Consider the following 18,156-nt stretch of genomic DNA (forward strand, 5'->3'; position numbering starts at 1 on the left):
CGCGGCCGCTTTGATGTTTTATCGCGATCACTTTCGCAGCCGCACGGCCGCTTTGCATAGCCAATAGGTCTCGCTTTTGGGACCTTAGAAGTATTTAGATTTGCAACTGTTGCATGGCTAAACACTTATAAGGTCCCAAAGGCGAGACCTATTGGCTATGCCAATGATTGTTTTATAGTTTTCATTGGTACTGTGTGATTCTTGATTTTCTTCATACTTTGACATCAATCTACTGTTGAACTACCTTGATTCCATAATCCTTCCTTACCACGGGCTGGGTCCAGTGTTTCCATACAAATTATCGTCCTGTAGTGTCCTACAGATATCCTTCATATGTTGCTCTCCATAACGTAACCTCACTCCTAATTGATCTCCTTAATCACACCATTTCTTGTTGCACTCCTATACTAGTGATAAACAAGTTACTTACCTTTCTTAAAGCTGTACCTGGTAGAGACTCTAGCCGCAGATTCTGTACGTTAGAATATTCTCTAAGTGTCAGACTGGATCCATTAATATTTTGTGAGCAGTACCCCTGTGCACCGGTAGGTGGCGTTGTGCAGCTTCCCATGGCATAATTGGCGTCGTCTGCACCGTAAGTGTCATTTGTTGTGCCTATATAGGCGCCAACCAGGTGTGCTGATGTCAGTTACTTTTCATGACTTTCCACTCCTGAAGACTAGGGCCCTGAAATGGAAATAAAATTTCCTAGAAATCTGTTCACAGAGCGGGGAGGATGGGTGGGTCGGCAAGGAATCTGTGGCTAGATGATCTCTACTAGATCAGGCGTTACCGAAGGTTAGTAACTTGTTCATCTGACTTCTAGCCCCAGATTCCTTACATTAGCATAGATACCCAAACAATACCCCCCTGAGGTGGGTTAGCAGACCAATTTCACACGAGAAAGCCCAGCAGGACCGAACGGGCAAAATGCCCATCTCTACCGACCTGACTGTCCAGACAGTAATGTTTGTGGAACATGTGCAGTGAGACCCACGTTGCTGCCTGGCAGATATCTAGGACCGGAACTCCACGAGCTAACGCAGTTTTTGCAGCTTTAGCTCTGGTGGAATGAGCACCCAAACCCTCAGGGGGTTCCTTCTTGGCCAGTGCTTAACAGATTTTGATGCAGAACTCGTTCCATTGGGAGATGGTCCACTTCTGCACGGCCCGCCCTTTCTTCGCTCTGACATACCTGACAAATAGTTGGTCGTCCACCCAGAACTCTTTTGTGCGGTCAGGATAGAACAACAACTCCCGTTTTTGCTCTAGGCAGTGAAGTCGCTTCTATTCCTTGGAGGGATGAGGTGGAGAGTAAAAAGTAGGCAAAGTGATTGTTTGGCCTACGTGAAACCGAGAGCCCAGTTTCGGAAGAAAGGAAGCTCACGTATGAAGTACCAGTTTGTCTGGGTAGATGAGATCTGGAGGCTTGGATGATGAGGCCTGAAACACACTGACCCTCCGGGCAGATGTTATCACCTCGAAAGGCTGTCTTGATGGTAAGGAGCCTGAGCGGACAATTGTGCAGAGGCTCAAAGGGAGCATTCATATGAAAAAGGAGAGGACAAGATTGAGATTCCACTGGGGGTATAACGAAGGGAGTGGGAGGTAACATGTTGCAGGGCATTTAGAAACCTATGTAGAATAGGAGATTGGGAAAAGGAGGGTTGGTCAGGCACCCGAAGAAAAGCAGAAATTGCAGATAGATAATCCGTTAACGGTGCCCAGAATAGAGCCCCTCTGGGGAAGGGAATGAACAAACAGGAGAACATAAAAAAGGGTGGGGGGCAGAAAGGGGATCAATGTGCCTTTCTGAACACCATGCCACAAATTGGGCAGACGTAAACCATCTTGGTAGAGGGATTCCTGGCTGTCAAAATAGCATCACAGACTTCGAAGGTCAAAAGCTTTCAATTGTCGCTGCTTTATTTCCACACAAGAAGGCGGAGCGTTGACCAGGTCTGGTGGAAACCCCTCCCCTGCTGCAGTAACAGAAGATCCTACTGAAGGCGCAGCCTGATCGGAGGACCGAAGGACATGCTCAACAGCTTGGTGTCCAGACTCTTCGTGCCCAGTCTGGAGCCACAGGGATGTCTTGGGCCCGGTCGTTCCTGATCTTCTTGAGTACTCTGGGTAGGAGTGGTATGGGTGGAAAGGCTTAGAGGAGGCCAGAGCCATTCAAGACAAAAAACATCTCCAAGCAAGAGCTTCCTTGGAAACTCCAGCACTCAGAACTGCTGGCATTGCACGTTTTCAGTGGTGGCGAACAGATCTAACCAACGCTCTCCCCTTTGTCGAAAGAGGCATTGCACCGCCTCTGGATGCCATTCGTGATCCTCTAGGCACCCTCGGCTGAGTTTGTCTGCTCTGGCATTCAAAGAACCACCAGGGATATGCATTGCTGTTCCAGCCTGTCCAGAGATGCAGAGCCTCTTGACAAAGGGTCTGCTACCCAAACCCCACCCTGCCCTGCTTGTTGCAGTACCACATGGTGGTGGTGGTGTCCGTGAATACCTGCACTAGCTTTCCCTGGATGGAGGGTAGAAATGATTTCAATGCCAATCAGATCACTCCATAGGTTGGTGTGGTATCCAAAGACCAGAGTCCTCTGATCTTCACCTCTTCCAGGTGGCCACCCCATCCCAGAAGTGACCATCTGTCACCACTGATATTTGCTTCAGGAAGGGAGAAGGGTCTGCCGCTGACCTAATCGCGGTTTGTAAGCCACCATTGCAGGCCCTTTGCAGTTTCCTCCGAGTTTTGGACCATGTCAGGGAGATTTCCCTGATGTTGCACCCACTGGAACTTCAGCTCCCACTGCTGACCCTGCATATGCCAACAGGCATTCGTCGCAAGCAGGAGGTCATGAGGCCCAGCAGGCTCCGAGTCCTTCTCAAGGAAAATCCAGGATAGAGGCTGAAACATTGGCATCATAACTCTAATATCCTCGCCATTTGGGAGGATAGGTCCGAAATGCACTGTGTCCAGGACGGGTCCAATTAGAGGGAGCGTCTAAGAGGGAGTCAGGTGTGACTTCGGCACGTTGATGGTGAACCCCAGCGAATGCAGGATGTCCACCGTAGTCTGGAGGTGGGAGATGACAGCCTGGACGAGCCCGCCTTCAACGGCCAGTCATCAAGATAGGGGAAGACTGGCACCCCTGATCTCTTCAGATGAGCGGAAACCACTTCCATCACCTTGATGAACACCTGAGGGGTGCTGATGAAGCCAAAAAGGAACACAGCGAACTGAAAATGCTTGTGGCCCACCATGAATCACAGGTAGCGCCTGTGGGCAGGCAGGGTGGGAATGTGAAAATAGACGTCCTGCAAGTCCAACACTACCATCCAGTTTCCAGGGTCTCGAGCAGACAGGACCTGAGCCAGAATGAGCATCTTGAATTTCTCATCTTCTTTTGGATGAAATTGAGCAACACCTGCCACCGACTGGGTGCCCATGATATGTGGGTAGACGATAGGTTTCAAGACTGTGGCTGTAGGGGCTGATGGTGGCCTGACCCGACCGCTGGCCACCCGACCCATGGAGCCGGTAGGAATGAAAGGCGGATTGAGGGTGACTAGGGGCCATAGTACGGCCCAAGGACCTGGCTGTTAACCTGCTGTCCTTAAAGCACTCCAGCTGCAAATCCACCTTGTATCTGAAGAGATGGGACCCAATAAAGGGCATGTCCATGAGTGAGGACTGGACATCCCCAGCAAAGCCAGTCCTCCTCAACCAGGTGTGGCGTTGCAGGGCAACTGTTGACAAAATACTCTGCCTAGTTAGTGGGCGACGTCAGGTCCACAGTAGATGGTGAACTTTGCTGCATTTCTCTCATCGGCAATAGCCTGTGAGATCACAGCCCCGGCCTCCTCCGGGACCGTTTGTAGCACCTGCGCAACGTATCCCACAGTGCATGGGTATAGCGGACCAAAAGGCACGCAGTGTTCAGACAGCAGTGGCAGGCAGGCGGAAGAATACATCATCTTTTCAAGATTGTCCATCCTTTTGGATTCTCTATCCAGGGGTGTGGTAGGGAATGTGCCAGGATTTAGTTGGGACATGGAGGCTTGGACAACCCACCTCTCCGGGGTTGGGTGAGGAAATTTGGGTACCCTGGAGTGGGGCGGTGGCAGCTGGCAATTGTCCTGTTCACAGGAGCCTCTATGTTGGCCTTGGCCCAAGTCCCAAGCAGGATGTTAGTAAGTGCCTCATTGAAAGCGTGAAGCGGTTATGGAGGGGACACTCCCGGCTGAGGTACTTCCATCAAGACATTAGTCTTGACTGCCACTGAGGGCAAGGTGAGGTTCAGGACCTCAGCTGCCCTTCGCACCCCCATTGGGAAAGAAGCTCTCTCCTCTGTAGTCGCAGTAGGGGGAGAAAGCATGCCGCTATCTGGAGAAGTATCCAGTCCACTGACTTCACCCAGATCCTCAGCACTGTTCTTCAAAAGGCGGGTTTTCTTCAGGGTCCAGCGACCCCTCCTAATCCTCCCCGAGTCCTAATCCATAAGAATAGGACTCTGGAGCAGTCTCTGAAGTTGCCCCTCCGGCTCTGTATCAGAGTCCGGGATGAGAATGGGGATGGCGGCACCGGGAGCTTTGGCCTCGCGATTGGTGTTGGGAAAGGTCGAGGTTGCATGACCGGCACCAATCCGTATATACATTCATGGAGCCCTACTGGCACCAGAGCCTCGAGTGGATCCAGTAGGGGCCCCTCCCGAACGCAGGGGACCCAAAGGCATGCCACAGGGAACCGCCTGCCCAAAGATGAGGTGCATGGCTTCATAACATTCATGCAATTGGGCTGGGGTGGCTCCAGTAAACTCTTGGCTGCGCAGAGCCGACCCAGGCTCTAGCTCAACTGCGGAGCCAGACCTCGAGAGGTGACGCTCCCTAGTCTCATTGGCCAGTGGACGAGTCGAAGCACGATTCAACTTCTTTTATGGGACTTGGAATTACCCGAATAGTTCAACAACTTCGAATGCAACAACTACCCCTGACTCCGCGACCGCTGTCGGGACCTTCCTCTTGACCGGGACCATCAACTTTGCAGTGTCGCACATTGAGCTGCCATCAGCTGAGGGTTCACTCCCTAAAGGCCTTAGGGTGGATGGCGCGACAGTCGTGGCAGACCTTCAGATAAAGTTCCCGCTCAAGGTACCAAAGGCATACATGGTGCAGGTCCATTACCAACATCTGTCGGTGACAGGTGCCGCAGGGCTTGAAGCCGGCTTTCCTCGAAGACATCATGCCTCACCAGGAGGTAAACCTAAAAACAGACTTGGACAAAGCATCACATAAAAGCTTAGTCAAAAAGTGATTAAGGGGTAGCTCTTCCTGGATCTGCTCTGGCTGGCACGGAAAGAAAAGAACTGATGTCTGTGTCCCTGGCTGGTGCCTATATAAACACCGCAAAAATTACTTTCCACATGGAGATTCCCAACAATGCCACCTACCAGCATTCAGGGCTACCGCTCACAAAAAAGTTCCGGATCCAGTCTGACACCTGGGGAAATATTCTAAGGTGAGGCATCTGTGGCTAGAAGTCTCTATCAGATATGCAGTTCTCTACCCTGAGTCAGGCGCCACCAACCAGTTCAACCATTTCCTGGATAGCCAATGCAATAGCTGTTAGCAGAACAGAAGCACTTTGGTCTCAAGAATTACAAAGCTAGAATGGTGGTTCGAGGCCAGAAATACATTGTGCAAACAATTGACCCACTGCCCTCCTTCCAAAAACTTTGGTGAGCAAGTATCCATCAGGAAGTACATTTGCTCTAAGATAGCAACCCAGGTATCAAGACCCAAAGCACATAGGTGGTGAAATCAGCTCTCACCTCTGATTTCTAAATAAAAACTGCCTTTTAAATTCACTATGCACTATGACAAAGCCCTCTACGCAGGTCTACTTGTTAGCAAATCTATAGATTTCCAAAAAGTCCCTCTTAAATTGATTTGTCATTGGGGGAAAAAAGTCCCAACACACCTTGGGACTCTCCAATGGTTACAGTATTTCAGATTACATAAAATGGATTATACACTATTGCCCATCAAGGAACCTGTCTTCTGTACAAAATGATCTTCAAGATCCTTTATATCAGTTGCAAATGCAGTGGAGGCTGATGTTTCTCCATTTCTCTCAGGCTGTTGAACAATCTCGCAATTTCCACCTGCACGCTATCACTCCCCAATGTAGTAATTTTACTTGCCAATCATAGGACTGTCATTGTGGTTCAGCACAGATCAGCCAGCTCATATGCAGGTTCCTGGAACACTTTATGGGAGGTAGTGTCTATTTAAGAGAACTTTCGTTTGGTATGTATGTGTTTGTTTTTGTTTTAGAACAAAGCTAGTTGCAGTTGGAACATTATTAGATTGACGCTTGTATGGGTCATCCCTTCTTTATAGAGTTTTTCTTTACTTTTAGAACAAATCTAGTTAAAGGTGTAAACTATTGCCTTCGACACAGTCTCCCACCACACACTCCTCACCATTCTACACACAGCGGGAATACAAGGACCAGCTCTCAAAAGGATGGCCTCCTTCCTCTCCCGAAGAACTCAACAATTCAGGTTCACAATGTTCACATCAGAGCCCAAGGAACATGTTATCTGAGCAGTCCCACGCGAATCATCACTTGGCCCCACACTTTTCAACATGTGAATGACTCCTCTGGCTAACCTCATCAGATCCCACAGAATCAACATAATCTCCTACGCTGATGACACCCAGCTCATTTTTTTCCTTTTAGATGACATGTGGTTTGTGTAATTTTCCTCATGTCTCTCTTAATTACTCCAACTCCCCATTCTGTAGGAAAACCTTTTCTGTAGGCCTACTGGCAATCGCAGCAGATGAAGCCAAATCCTTCAGAAAAATAGCAAAAAGGTAGAAAATTTTGAAAGCCTTCCCTCCACCCTTCTCTTATCTATGCCTGGGGCAAGAGGGAAAACATGTGAAAGAATAACAAGAGTCACCCCAGATAAATGTGTGCTGAATGTTATGCATGATGTTTTCCTGCCATTTCACAGACTTTTTTATTATGACTACCAACATCCTTGGTAAAAATAGAATTCCAACAACTGTTGCCAATACGTGCCGTACAGTATGTTTATGATTCCATTAAGGAAAATCAATGTATTCTGCCTACTTTGTGTTAAAAAAATCAGCCACGGGCAGGAAAACAAACCCATCTTCAATCTGCAAAGGTGAACAAATTGATAAGTGAACTGAGCATGCTTTCCCTTTACCACCCCCCCTCCTCCAGCTGAGAATGGGAGGAGAGGGATGTATGAGCATATTCAAGCTACAGGCTGCATATTTTTACAAGTTCATGGTGATAAATGTCTATTTCCCCCATCAAGTTCCTGCCATTTTGGGCATAAATCTACATTGTAAACCAAATTCAAATGCTTGACAGTAGCATTTATCTGTTCTTCACGATTGGCTGAACAAGTCTCATACTTCCTGAAAGCACACGAAGACTCCAACAGCTTTATCTCTTTAAGTGTCTAAAACTACTCCAAATTGGTGCTGACATTGTAGGATACTCAAAAGGTTTGTGCTTAATAAACAATTTCTGGGTGGCAATAGAGGAAGTGTTCCATTCAAGTAGAAGGTCCTCCCTTCATAGGGAGAGGTCTTCTACTCAATATTGTGCTTTACCATTTATGGTGTCCCCTGCAAAATAGCACATAAATCCTTTTTGGAAAACTTTTATAGAATGCTCTTACATTTTCAGACGTGTTGGCGTATCTGTCGCTATGATGAGTAAATTTGAATCCCAGGCCCTCTAGATTAGTTGAAACTGGAATGCTTCTTGGTTTTCCTAAGACCCGTAGGACAGATCGTTTGGTCGTCCTCTAGATTAATCACTTACACTCATACTCCATATAAACAAGGTGAAACAAGCATCAACATTTCCCAAAGAAAATTTGCCTCCTAACCTCTATTTTAAAATATCTGTTCATTGCAAGTCAGATAAAAAATTGACTTCAACTCAGAACTTACTTGGGCTCACCTCTCTTCAACCACTCTGTTTAAAGCTGATTTACACTCAGCCAATAGTTTTGTTAATTCAGTAAAGACATTTTACCACTCCCCCCTTTACTGCATGACCTACAATGGCTTCCTATGTCTTATTTAATCATTTGCTTCAAGTTGCCTCCCTGTCAAATACACTTCTATTTGAAATTTTAAAAAAATCTAAAAACCTCAAAAGAACTGAAATAATCCAGCCCCTGCTTGGAATTCTATGCCCACACGTTTTCCCCATTCACTCACATCTGATATACAGTGACTTGTGAAACTCGTGGCTCTGAAGGTGTCATTGCAAAGTGGTCAACACACCAAGAGGAAGCCGAGGATGAGACTAGTTTACTCCTTGCCATCTTGTATGGGGCAATAAGAACCTCTCTTCGGTTGGGTATTTGCCGTGGGAGGCCTTGAAATATCAGTGGGTTCTGTACACTTTTTTCATGTTGCTTAGTGGAGCCCATAGGCTGATATTCTGAATTTCATTTTCATACTTTGCCTGCAATGCGAAGGGTTGTAGTGAGGTTACCAGGAAATGAGCAGTCCGGAAGGTCATTTTCATCTGACTTTTCCCCATAATTTTAAGGGAACAAATTGCTTGGGGAAACTTCTAATGGTGCCTCAGGTCCCTGCCTGAATATTTATTATATTTCAGTGCAAGCCATTTTGTGTAAGCGAAAATTTACAATTCTAACTCTTCAGGATAACTGTACAGTTTGGACCACATTACCACCAGAACACAGAGAAGTGACATCTACAAAACTGACATAATCAAAGCATGTACACTCACTGGGATCCAAATGTACACATGTGTTTGTTTCTCTTTGCAGACGAGATGGCGTGGGGATCCGTATTCAGTGGGATAAGAGCAGCCAGCCCTCCTTTCTAAATAGATGGAATCCATGGTCTGTGAAAATGCCATACACAACTTTTACAGAACATCCCATGGCAGGTGCAGATGAAAAGATTGGATCGCTTTGTCAGGTAATGCATATAAAATTCTTACAAGCTTAGGTTGAGTGCCTTGAGATACTACACTACATACACTTAATCGATACAAATGGTATTGATTCTCAAAGCTGTGTATATATGTGTGTGTGTGTATATATGTGTGTGTGTGTGTGTATGTATATATATATATATATATATATATATATATATATATATATATATATATATATAGCTTCGAGAATATAAGCTATATATCTCATATCAAAATCATTTCCTCCAAGAAAGAGATTAGGGAACACAGTGGGTCTGCAGAATTTCATTTATTTTCTATGGTATGACTCGTTTCGGACTGTGCCTTTCTCAAATGCCACTGACCTTGGTGCACGCATGCTGTTTGTTATATACATGCTGCCTTGCTCTCATTGTAGGAAACCGTGTGGTCAATATGGAACAACTACTTGTCCCAGCATTCCCCTCAATGGGAACACTGTTGTTCTTGGCACCAAAGTCAAATTAAAAAAAATAGTGTCTCCACAGACTCCTACGTCCAGCCACATATCACTGTGATGTACACACCTGATGGCGCAGCTTTAGTAACCTGCGTCTATCCATGAAGTCATGGCCCGACTTTGTCAGCAGGTATCCATTTCCCCTTGGTCGCGGCGGGTCAGGGGCTTTCAATCCCTTGTAAAAAAAAAATATAAATAACGAAACAAAGCCTATATATATATATATATATGTTCCCTCAAAGTGCCCAAAGCATTGAGAAGGCACTCGACTACTGTATATACATATACATATACATATATATATATATATATATATATGTGTGTGTATATATATATATTCACAGAAAAAACCATAGGTTTCAGGCACGTTCTAGTTAGGAATTAGCATTTAAAAAACCTCAAATTCACTGAAAAAACCATAGGTTTCAGGGGTGTTATAGTTAGCTGGACTTTTCACTTGTACAAAACCATTGAAATTCCCCCGTTATAGTTAGTTCAGCTAACTATAACTCGCGCGCCCGCAATGCACTGCTGATGACGTCACATATTACATCACTCACGACATGGTCAGTGACCTCACTCATGACATCACTGATGACATCATCCAGTGAATGTGTGTTTTTCTGAAAATTAAATATGTTTTATATATGTATATCTCAAGGTCGATGGAAGAATAAATGGGTATATAAGTGTCTAAATGGATGATTTGTTTTTGAAAAATTGATTGTGTAACTGACTGATTAAGTGTATCATAGTGAATACATGGCTTGGTGAGTAATGTTTAAATATGTAAATATCTGTATCAGTCTCTCACTTTGTGTATAAGTGGCTGCATGGGTTGGTGAGTAGCTACATGGGTGTCTATATAGGTTATTAGTGGGTTTTTTGAGTATCAGTCTGAGTGTCTGCATGGTTCGGTGGGGGGTATTACGTAGTGCATAGGTGCATGAATGAGTGACTCACTGTTTGTATGTGTTGAAGACAGCATGTGTGCAGGACTATGGGCGGATGAGTGTGTGTATGGGTGTGTTAGTGAGTGAATGACTGTCTCAATAGTGTCTTTATGAGTAACTACATATGTTTTAAACTAGTATATGTGACTATTGATGTATATAAGTGAGTATATGTGAGAGTGAGAGATTGAAAGAGTTCCTGTATGAATAAGTATGTGTTTCTATAAGTGATTGTTTAAAAGACTAAGTATGTGTAAGTTTCCGTAGAAGTAAGTGTGGTGGTGTGTGTATAACTGTATATGCAAGTAAATGTATGTTTGATTCTTTATTAGCATGAGTGACTGTGTGTGAGTAACTCTATGGATGAGTGGCATTGTGTAACAGGATGTATAGGTGTATGAGTACATATGATGAGTAAGTACATGTATGAGTGACTGTATAGGACTGTTGGTGAATGAGTGGATGTGTATGTGGATCTTAGAATTACTGAAGAGGTTGTTGTAACTGGTATTGGTATGTCCATTGTTTTGAAAATTTTAGTCTCTATTTTTGAATGTGTGTATCAAAGGTTATATTAGGGTGAGAGGAGGTCTGCCACTCTATCACAAGGATGATGTCATCAGTGATGTCATTTGAGATGTCATCAGTGATGTCATGAGTGATGTCACTGACCATGTCATGAGTGATGTAATATGTGACGTCATCAGCAGTGCATTGCAGGCGCGCGAGTTATAGTTAGCTGAACTAACTATAACGGGGGAATTTCAATGGTTTTGTACAAGTGAAAAGTCCAGCTAACTATAACACCCCTGAAACCTATGTTTTTTTCAGTGAATTTCTGAGGTTTTTTAAATGCTAATTCCTAACTATAACGTGCCTGAAACCTATGGTTTTTTCTGTGAATTTCAAAGGTTTTTTAAATGCTAATTTCTAACTATGCCTACAGAGATAGGACATGTGAAGAAAGAAGAAAAAATGCACAGAAAAAAAAAAGTGCAGAAAGAAGCAACAGAAGTCCTCAAAGATGAAGAAAAGTGCAGGAAGAAGGATAACGTGCAGAAAGAACAAAAAGAAGAGCAGAAAGAAGCCTTGTTGCAAAATCATCCTGTACCCTCAACTTTTTCAGACGGATACTGGTGGTAACTGAGTCTGACTAACCAGTCCTAGAGCCAGTGCTATGTTAAAAGACACTTAGAATACAGTGAAAACACCTACATACACTAGGGAACATTATGCGTTGGGGTCCCCCTGTGATTAGCATGACCTCCTCTGTAAGCCCCTAGTATATAATAGGGCAGGGGGATTAAAACTACCTCTTAAAACAGGCCACAGGGCGTTTTTGCACACGTTAACTCAGGCCCCGTCCTCTCCCTTCACCACTGTGTAAACACGCCCTGTGTCCGTTTTTAGTTGGGAGATTAAGTTCATTTGAATCCTTAGGGTCCAACTAGCCCACTAGGTACCTCCAGTAAGTGCCACAGAGCTGCGTTGCAGAGAGGTGTAAAAAGTGGCACGGCCTGGACCACCTCTCTGCAATGCAGCTCAGTGGCGCTTACTGGAAGCACTTGGTGGGCTAGTTAGCCCCCAGGGGCCCTCAGTATTGAAGGGAAATTATATCCCCAATTTAAAACGTGCCATAGTGCGTGTTTGCACACGTTAACTCAGGCCCCGTCCCCTCCCTTCACCACTGTGTAAACACGCCCTGTGTCCGTTTTTAGTTGGGAGATTAAGTTCATTTGAATCCTAAGGGTCCCTAGGGTCAAACTAGACCACTAGGTACCTCCAGTAAGTGCCACAGAGCTGCGTTGCAGAGAGGTGTAAAAGGGGCTTGGCCTCGGAACACCTGTCTGTAGCGCAGCTCCCTGGCTCAAACTGGAGATGCCTGTGGGGCTAGTTGGCCCTCAGGGACCCTCAGTATTGAAGAGGAATTAATTCTCCAACTTACAACTCGCCAGGGGGCACGTTTGCAGAGTGCTGCAAGGAGGGGGCGTGGCCTCCGGCACGATGCCAGTCTTTTATTTATTTTAATTTTTTAAGAAGGGGGGCTGTGTGGTTCCCCTTCTTATTCTAATTTATTGGCCCTGATGACCCCATCCCCCAGGGCCTGTCTCCTTATTATATTTTTTTGACTCCAATCCCCAGGGCCGGCCACGGTTTTTTATTATTTAAAAAAAATATATATTTATAGACACACCTAGGACATGCTGGACAAACCTTACGTACCTATCACCATGACGATTTGCGTGATATTCATTAAAAGGCGACTATGCATACAATGAATCCACGTGGAATGTATTTACACCACTAGTGAAGCTCTGACATGTCTGATGCCCTACCGTGCCTAATCCCGGTAGACACCCTTGTCGTTTATTTATACAAACATGGGTAGCTATTGACGGGCACATTTAATACACATGCACACCAAGCCATTCAAAGGGGATTCAACAAAAATTCGACCAAAACTATGCAAGAAACCTCCCTCACGGTTAATAAAACACACATCCACTGCCGGATGTGTAATACTTTTTATTTTACTCTCTGGAAAGGGGACGGACATCACTTGAGAGTCACAGCGCGCTACTGGCAGAACCCAATGCTGTGTTACACCCACCATTGCCTGCTGAGTGCCACACACCTCTGTGTTGTATTCCACTAGCTAGTGCATATGCTATGACACTCTCTAGCCCATGTGCACTGTAACACCACCCCGTGAATATGTCATGCCACACTTGTCTTCGCACAGGATATATTGCCCCATCTAACGTGCCTTCCTCGATGCCTAGGTTATAACGCACAGTGCTATGCCATACATATTACAATCTGGGATCCATATCTTTGTCACAGTGCATATGCAACGTTACACTCGCCAGCACATATTTCATATTACAACTTTAGAGACTAGTTAGGTTACACAACACTGCCCTGTGCATATTACACTCCAAGGCGCATATCGCATAGCACGCGCTAGTGCCTGTGCTATCTCGCGCTCTCCAATGAATCTGTCATTGCGCACAATGTATTGCATATTATATTTCACGCCCGGTTCATCTTATATCACACTTTTTGGTGCATAGTTTATACCATACACTATATCTAGTTTTCATTTTCAATCGTGCTCTCAGGATTATGTTCTATATAACACTGTGTTCACCTACCCTTTTCACGGGCATTACATTTTGCGATAGGGGGTGGAGGGTCAGGGGGTGTTTCTGCTAAGTGAGCCCGGAGTCACAGTCACAAACGTCCTCTTCTTCCTGAATAAAAGTGAGATTATGCTGCATACTTGTTCATATTTTAAGTAGTTCGCACAGACACACGTTTTAAAAACAATAAAGTTCCTAATACCCGCCTTCTCTGAACAGTTAGCTTGCTGCCCCATCCCCCTCCTCCCTATCCTCTGTTGTGTGAATCCATGGACTAGCCTCCTCCCTCCTGCCATGCATGGTCTGATGTGCTGCCACTGCCCTCAATTTAGTATGATGTACCAGTCCACTCCTCCTGCCCTCCATTGCCCAATTCTATGCCCCATCATTGACCTCCTGCGTAAACTCTGTGCTTAGCTTGCTGTCCCTATTCTCCTTCCCCCTGCCCTCCGATGTCTTTGTGCATGCCCCTGCTCCATCCTTTTTGCCCACCATGTTCCATGGACCTGCCACTCCTATCTACTCTGAGTGTTCTTTTGAGCTGCCACTCCCCTCCCACCTGCCTAGCATTGTCAGATGACTGTAACCTGTCCCTGCCACCTCCACCCTGCCTGTCCACATGCCATGCCCCTATCCTCTTCCTCCTGTCCTACATGGTCCATTGTACTGCCACACCCTTCTGCCCTCCCTGGTCTGTTGTGCTGCAACTGCTCCTCCTGCCTGCCCCATGCGGTCTGTTGTGAGGCCCCTTCCCCTGAACTTTCTTGTCTGTGCACAGGTCCTGACCCTCCCTTCTATCCTCCATCGTCCTTTGTGCATGCCCCTGCACCCTCCTTCTTGCCCATCATAGCCATTGTGCTGCCACTAACCCTCCCACTTGCCATGCATGGTCTTCTGTGCTGCCATGGCCCCTCCCACCTTCCCTGTGTGGTCAGTTAGCTGCCCCTGACCCCCTCCCACCTTCCCTCCATGGTCTGTGTATATGCCATCACAGTCTCACTGTTGCTCTTCATGGTGTGTCTTGCTTCTAGTGCCCATCCTGCCTGACCTCCATGGCTATCTTGCTGCTCCTGCCCTGCCCCCTTGCCCCCAGCCCTCTGTTTACATGTGCAGACCCCTACTCCCTCCCTCCTGGCTTGTCTGTTCCATTGGAATGCCCCTGATCCGTCCCTCCTGCCCTTTATGGTCTGTTATGCTGCAGCTTTCTCTCCTGTCTGTCCATTATGGTCAGCTAGCTACCATTGCCTCTTGCCCCTCTGTTCTCTGTTGTCCATGTGCATGGTCCTGTCCCCTCCCTCTTGCTTTCTATGGATTGTTGTGCTGCACTCTCGTCCCGAATGCCCTGTGTGGTGTATTGTGATGCTGCAAACCCTGATGCCTGCCCTGCAGGGTCAGTTTGGTGCACCTCTCCATGTCCCTCCTGTCCTCTGTTATCCATGTCCCTACCCCATTTCCTTACATGATCCAATGTACCATACTTGCGAACATTTTGAACTTGGTAAGAGGGAGATTTTGAAAAAAAACTGGGGTATTGATTTTCCCCTTTGAGTTACATTGAAAAAGAGGAGATTGTAGACAGGAGACAGATCAAATAAAGCCCATTTGAGCTTAAAAACATTGGACGTTTCCTGGCTGAATCGGGTCTTTTGGCATGTATGGTTGTACTACCATTGCCTCTTCCTTCTGCCCACAATGGTCTATTACATTGCCACAGCCTCTCTTGCAAGCCCTGTATTGTTGGTTTGTTGCCCCTGCCCCCCTTTCCACTGCCCTCCATAGTCTGTTGTGCTGCCACGGCCCTTCTTGCCTGCTCAGTGTGGTTAAATTGTTGCCTTTGCACCCTCCTACCTGCCTTCAATTTTCAGAGTCCGTGCCCCTGGCCTCTGCCTCTTGTGGTAAATAAAATTCCTTTACCGGGACTTAATTTGATACAGAAACATAATAAAATAGCTCAGTAAAATAAGAGGCAGAATCCGTGGTATTAGAGGTTCGGAATGGGCTTTATTCCAATGATCGATTATAATCGGTTGCTCCAAGTTCCATCACCACGGGGGTTCAGGAAGTGAAGTACATACTTTATTGACAAGAAATGATTTTTATAGCACATACATTACAATGAAACGAATGCGGTAGGCGTAACAATTGATAAGGAAAATGACGATTTACATGTGTAACCGAAAATGGGTGTAATAAGGAGTAAAAAGGAACCTAATTGGTTATGATGTCACATATAGGTGGATCTATAAGATAATACTTGGCATAGATGCGCGCGCAGCAGCATGACATGTAATTGACGTGCAACTAGGGGGTGAAGGGGACTTGACATTTAGCTCTACATGTGGAGACAAAAAGTCTGGGGGGTCAAGTCAACCTGATCCCAAATCATATCTAACATCCTATGTTTAAAGAACTATGTTATCCACAAAAGAAAGACTCTCGGACAGAATCTATTCTATACTGACTGTGCGTGCGTGTACAAGCGTCTAAGTGTCTACACTGAATGCGAGGGGGTAGGAATATTCCATGGTAACGGGGCTATGAATTAATTGCATGAGGACAGAGAAGCCGAGCCTTTTGCTCGGTAGCTGGAAGAATGTTTACTTAAACTACTAGACAGGAATGCATTGGGCAGGGAGCGGAGCAGATAATTTCCGAAGGTGAAATACAGTTCTTGGCAGGCAGCAAGCTGATGTCGGGCATCGTGAGCCGCGCAGAGAATGAGACAAAGTTCATGGTCACAGATGCAGGCTCAGACTCGAGTTTTCAGAGGCAGAAGGCGAGAAGAGTTTGATGACAGAATCAGGGCCTACTTGCCTGGACTGTAAAATGGCATAAGTGAACCATATAAAGCCGGTGGCCTTTCATATTTAGGAATGGAATATTCGGCCTATTCATGGCGGATCTGACAGAGGACATGTTGACGGTGGACGCACATGTATTTGCGTCTTCATAACTGGAACTGGAGGGAACATACATGTACTTGTGACATGCACATAGAACCGTTGGGGTCCAAGATAGGGGACATAACTGACCAGAAAAATCCATATTTCCACATTCCCTCCTTGTCCCCTACTTGCCCGTTAAGAGATATCAATCTTCATCAATCCATTGATCTGTTCATATAACATCATTTGTTCTTCTTTCTTCTTCCGTGACGAATGAAATCTTGGTGGTGGAATACACGATGTGGTACACAGACCACAAATCGCTGGTCCACATTGTAGACATAGACAGCAACTGAATAGTATGAGAAGGCCAATACCTAGGAAGGATAAAACTCTCCATCCCCAGGCTGATATCACACTCCAAAACCAACTGGACCAAGTCCAAGTGCCTGGGTTCTGGTGTATCTGGTTTACAATCTTATGAAGGCGAGTGATGGCTTTATATACAGATGGCGAATTTTCTGGTATGAATACGCAGCAGCTTGATCCGATGACCCTACAAGCTCCGCCCCTATCAGCCAGGATGACGTCAAGGACAAGACGATTTTGAAGCACAACAATCCGCATAGCAGACTGCTCTTCTGTTAAATTGCCTAAGGCGGAAATAGTCTCATTCACTACTGCTTCAAGGGTTCTAGTTAATCTACGTATCAGCTTACTATTAGTAACAGTACCTATATAGGGAAAGATGCCTTTATTAAAATCTACATACTTGTCCCATGCCGTCTCAGTGTAATCGACAATGGGGAGATCTCTCCGCTCTCTGTTATGTACTAAATGAATATTTCTATAATAATCAGGAGGAGCTAGGAAAACAGGTGGCAAAAGGAATGCAATGTAGCAGGTACCATCCCAATCTAGAGGTAGACGCATATATGCAGTCTGACCACATATAAAGTAGGAGTGGCGATAAGCTCTAAATGAAGATTTGCCTTGATCACTGAATTCTACTATAGTAGTGCATTTACTATGGCCCATATGTATGGAACCAACCTTTCTTACACACAATTCACCCTTCGCTGGGAATACTGACATGGTGGGTAAGACTAGTTCAACTTCGGATACGACATTTAGAATCATGAGATTAGGTGTAAAATTACCTAATCCATATACTTCATTTTCTAGATCAGTTCCTGTTCTTTTGGGGCGACCCTCCTTGTCAGGGTAGCAGACCTTGAGTAAAACTAGGTTCAGGTTTCCCCATACCCAATGATCTTGGTAAACTGCTGTGTCTGAGTCTATGGAATTGATTAAACTAAACCATGCTCCACAGGAGCCATTATGTGTAAATGGATGTGGAAAGAAAGGCAGGACTCCTTCATAATTCTGATAGGGAGGGAGCCGGCCACACACCCAACAATTAGTGGCATTACTAGTCTGATGGGAATGATGTAACATACTAATGAAAGTGTTATTGCGCAGCGCAAGTCTATAAGACAATTCATGCGGAGGTAAGTCACTAAAAGAATGTTCAGCAGTAACATTGTAAACATGTCTAGAAATAGGGTAATATATGTGCAACAATATACTTGCAGTAATTATTAAAAGACTCAAGAAAAACAAGATTAATAATGTCACTATGCAGTGGCTACGCAGTGATTTACAATACGCCTGTCGTT

General features: G+C 45.4%; 1 protein-coding gene across 2 annotated transcripts in view; it reads left to right on the forward strand.

Annotated features, from left to right (window-relative positions):
- TPRG1L (tumor protein p63 regulated 1 like) overlaps positions 1–18,156 on the forward strand; it is a 111,404-nt gene that overhangs the window by 61,584 nt on the left and 31,664 nt on the right. For both annotated transcript variants that reach the window (XM_085608846.1, XM_085608845.1), the window contains exon 4: positions 8,867–9,020. In XM_085608846.1, the coding sequence (XP_085464972.1) occupies positions 8,867–9,020 (154 nt within the window). The remainder of the gene's footprint in view (positions 1–8,866; positions 9,021–18,156) is intronic.

The sequence above is a fragment of the Triturus cristatus genome, chromosome 1_2 (assembly GCF_964204655.1).
Source record: "Triturus cristatus chromosome 1_2, aTriCri1.1, whole genome shotgun sequence".
In the NCBI taxonomy this organism is placed as follows: domain Eukaryota; kingdom Metazoa; phylum Chordata; class Amphibia; order Caudata; family Salamandridae; genus Triturus; species Triturus cristatus.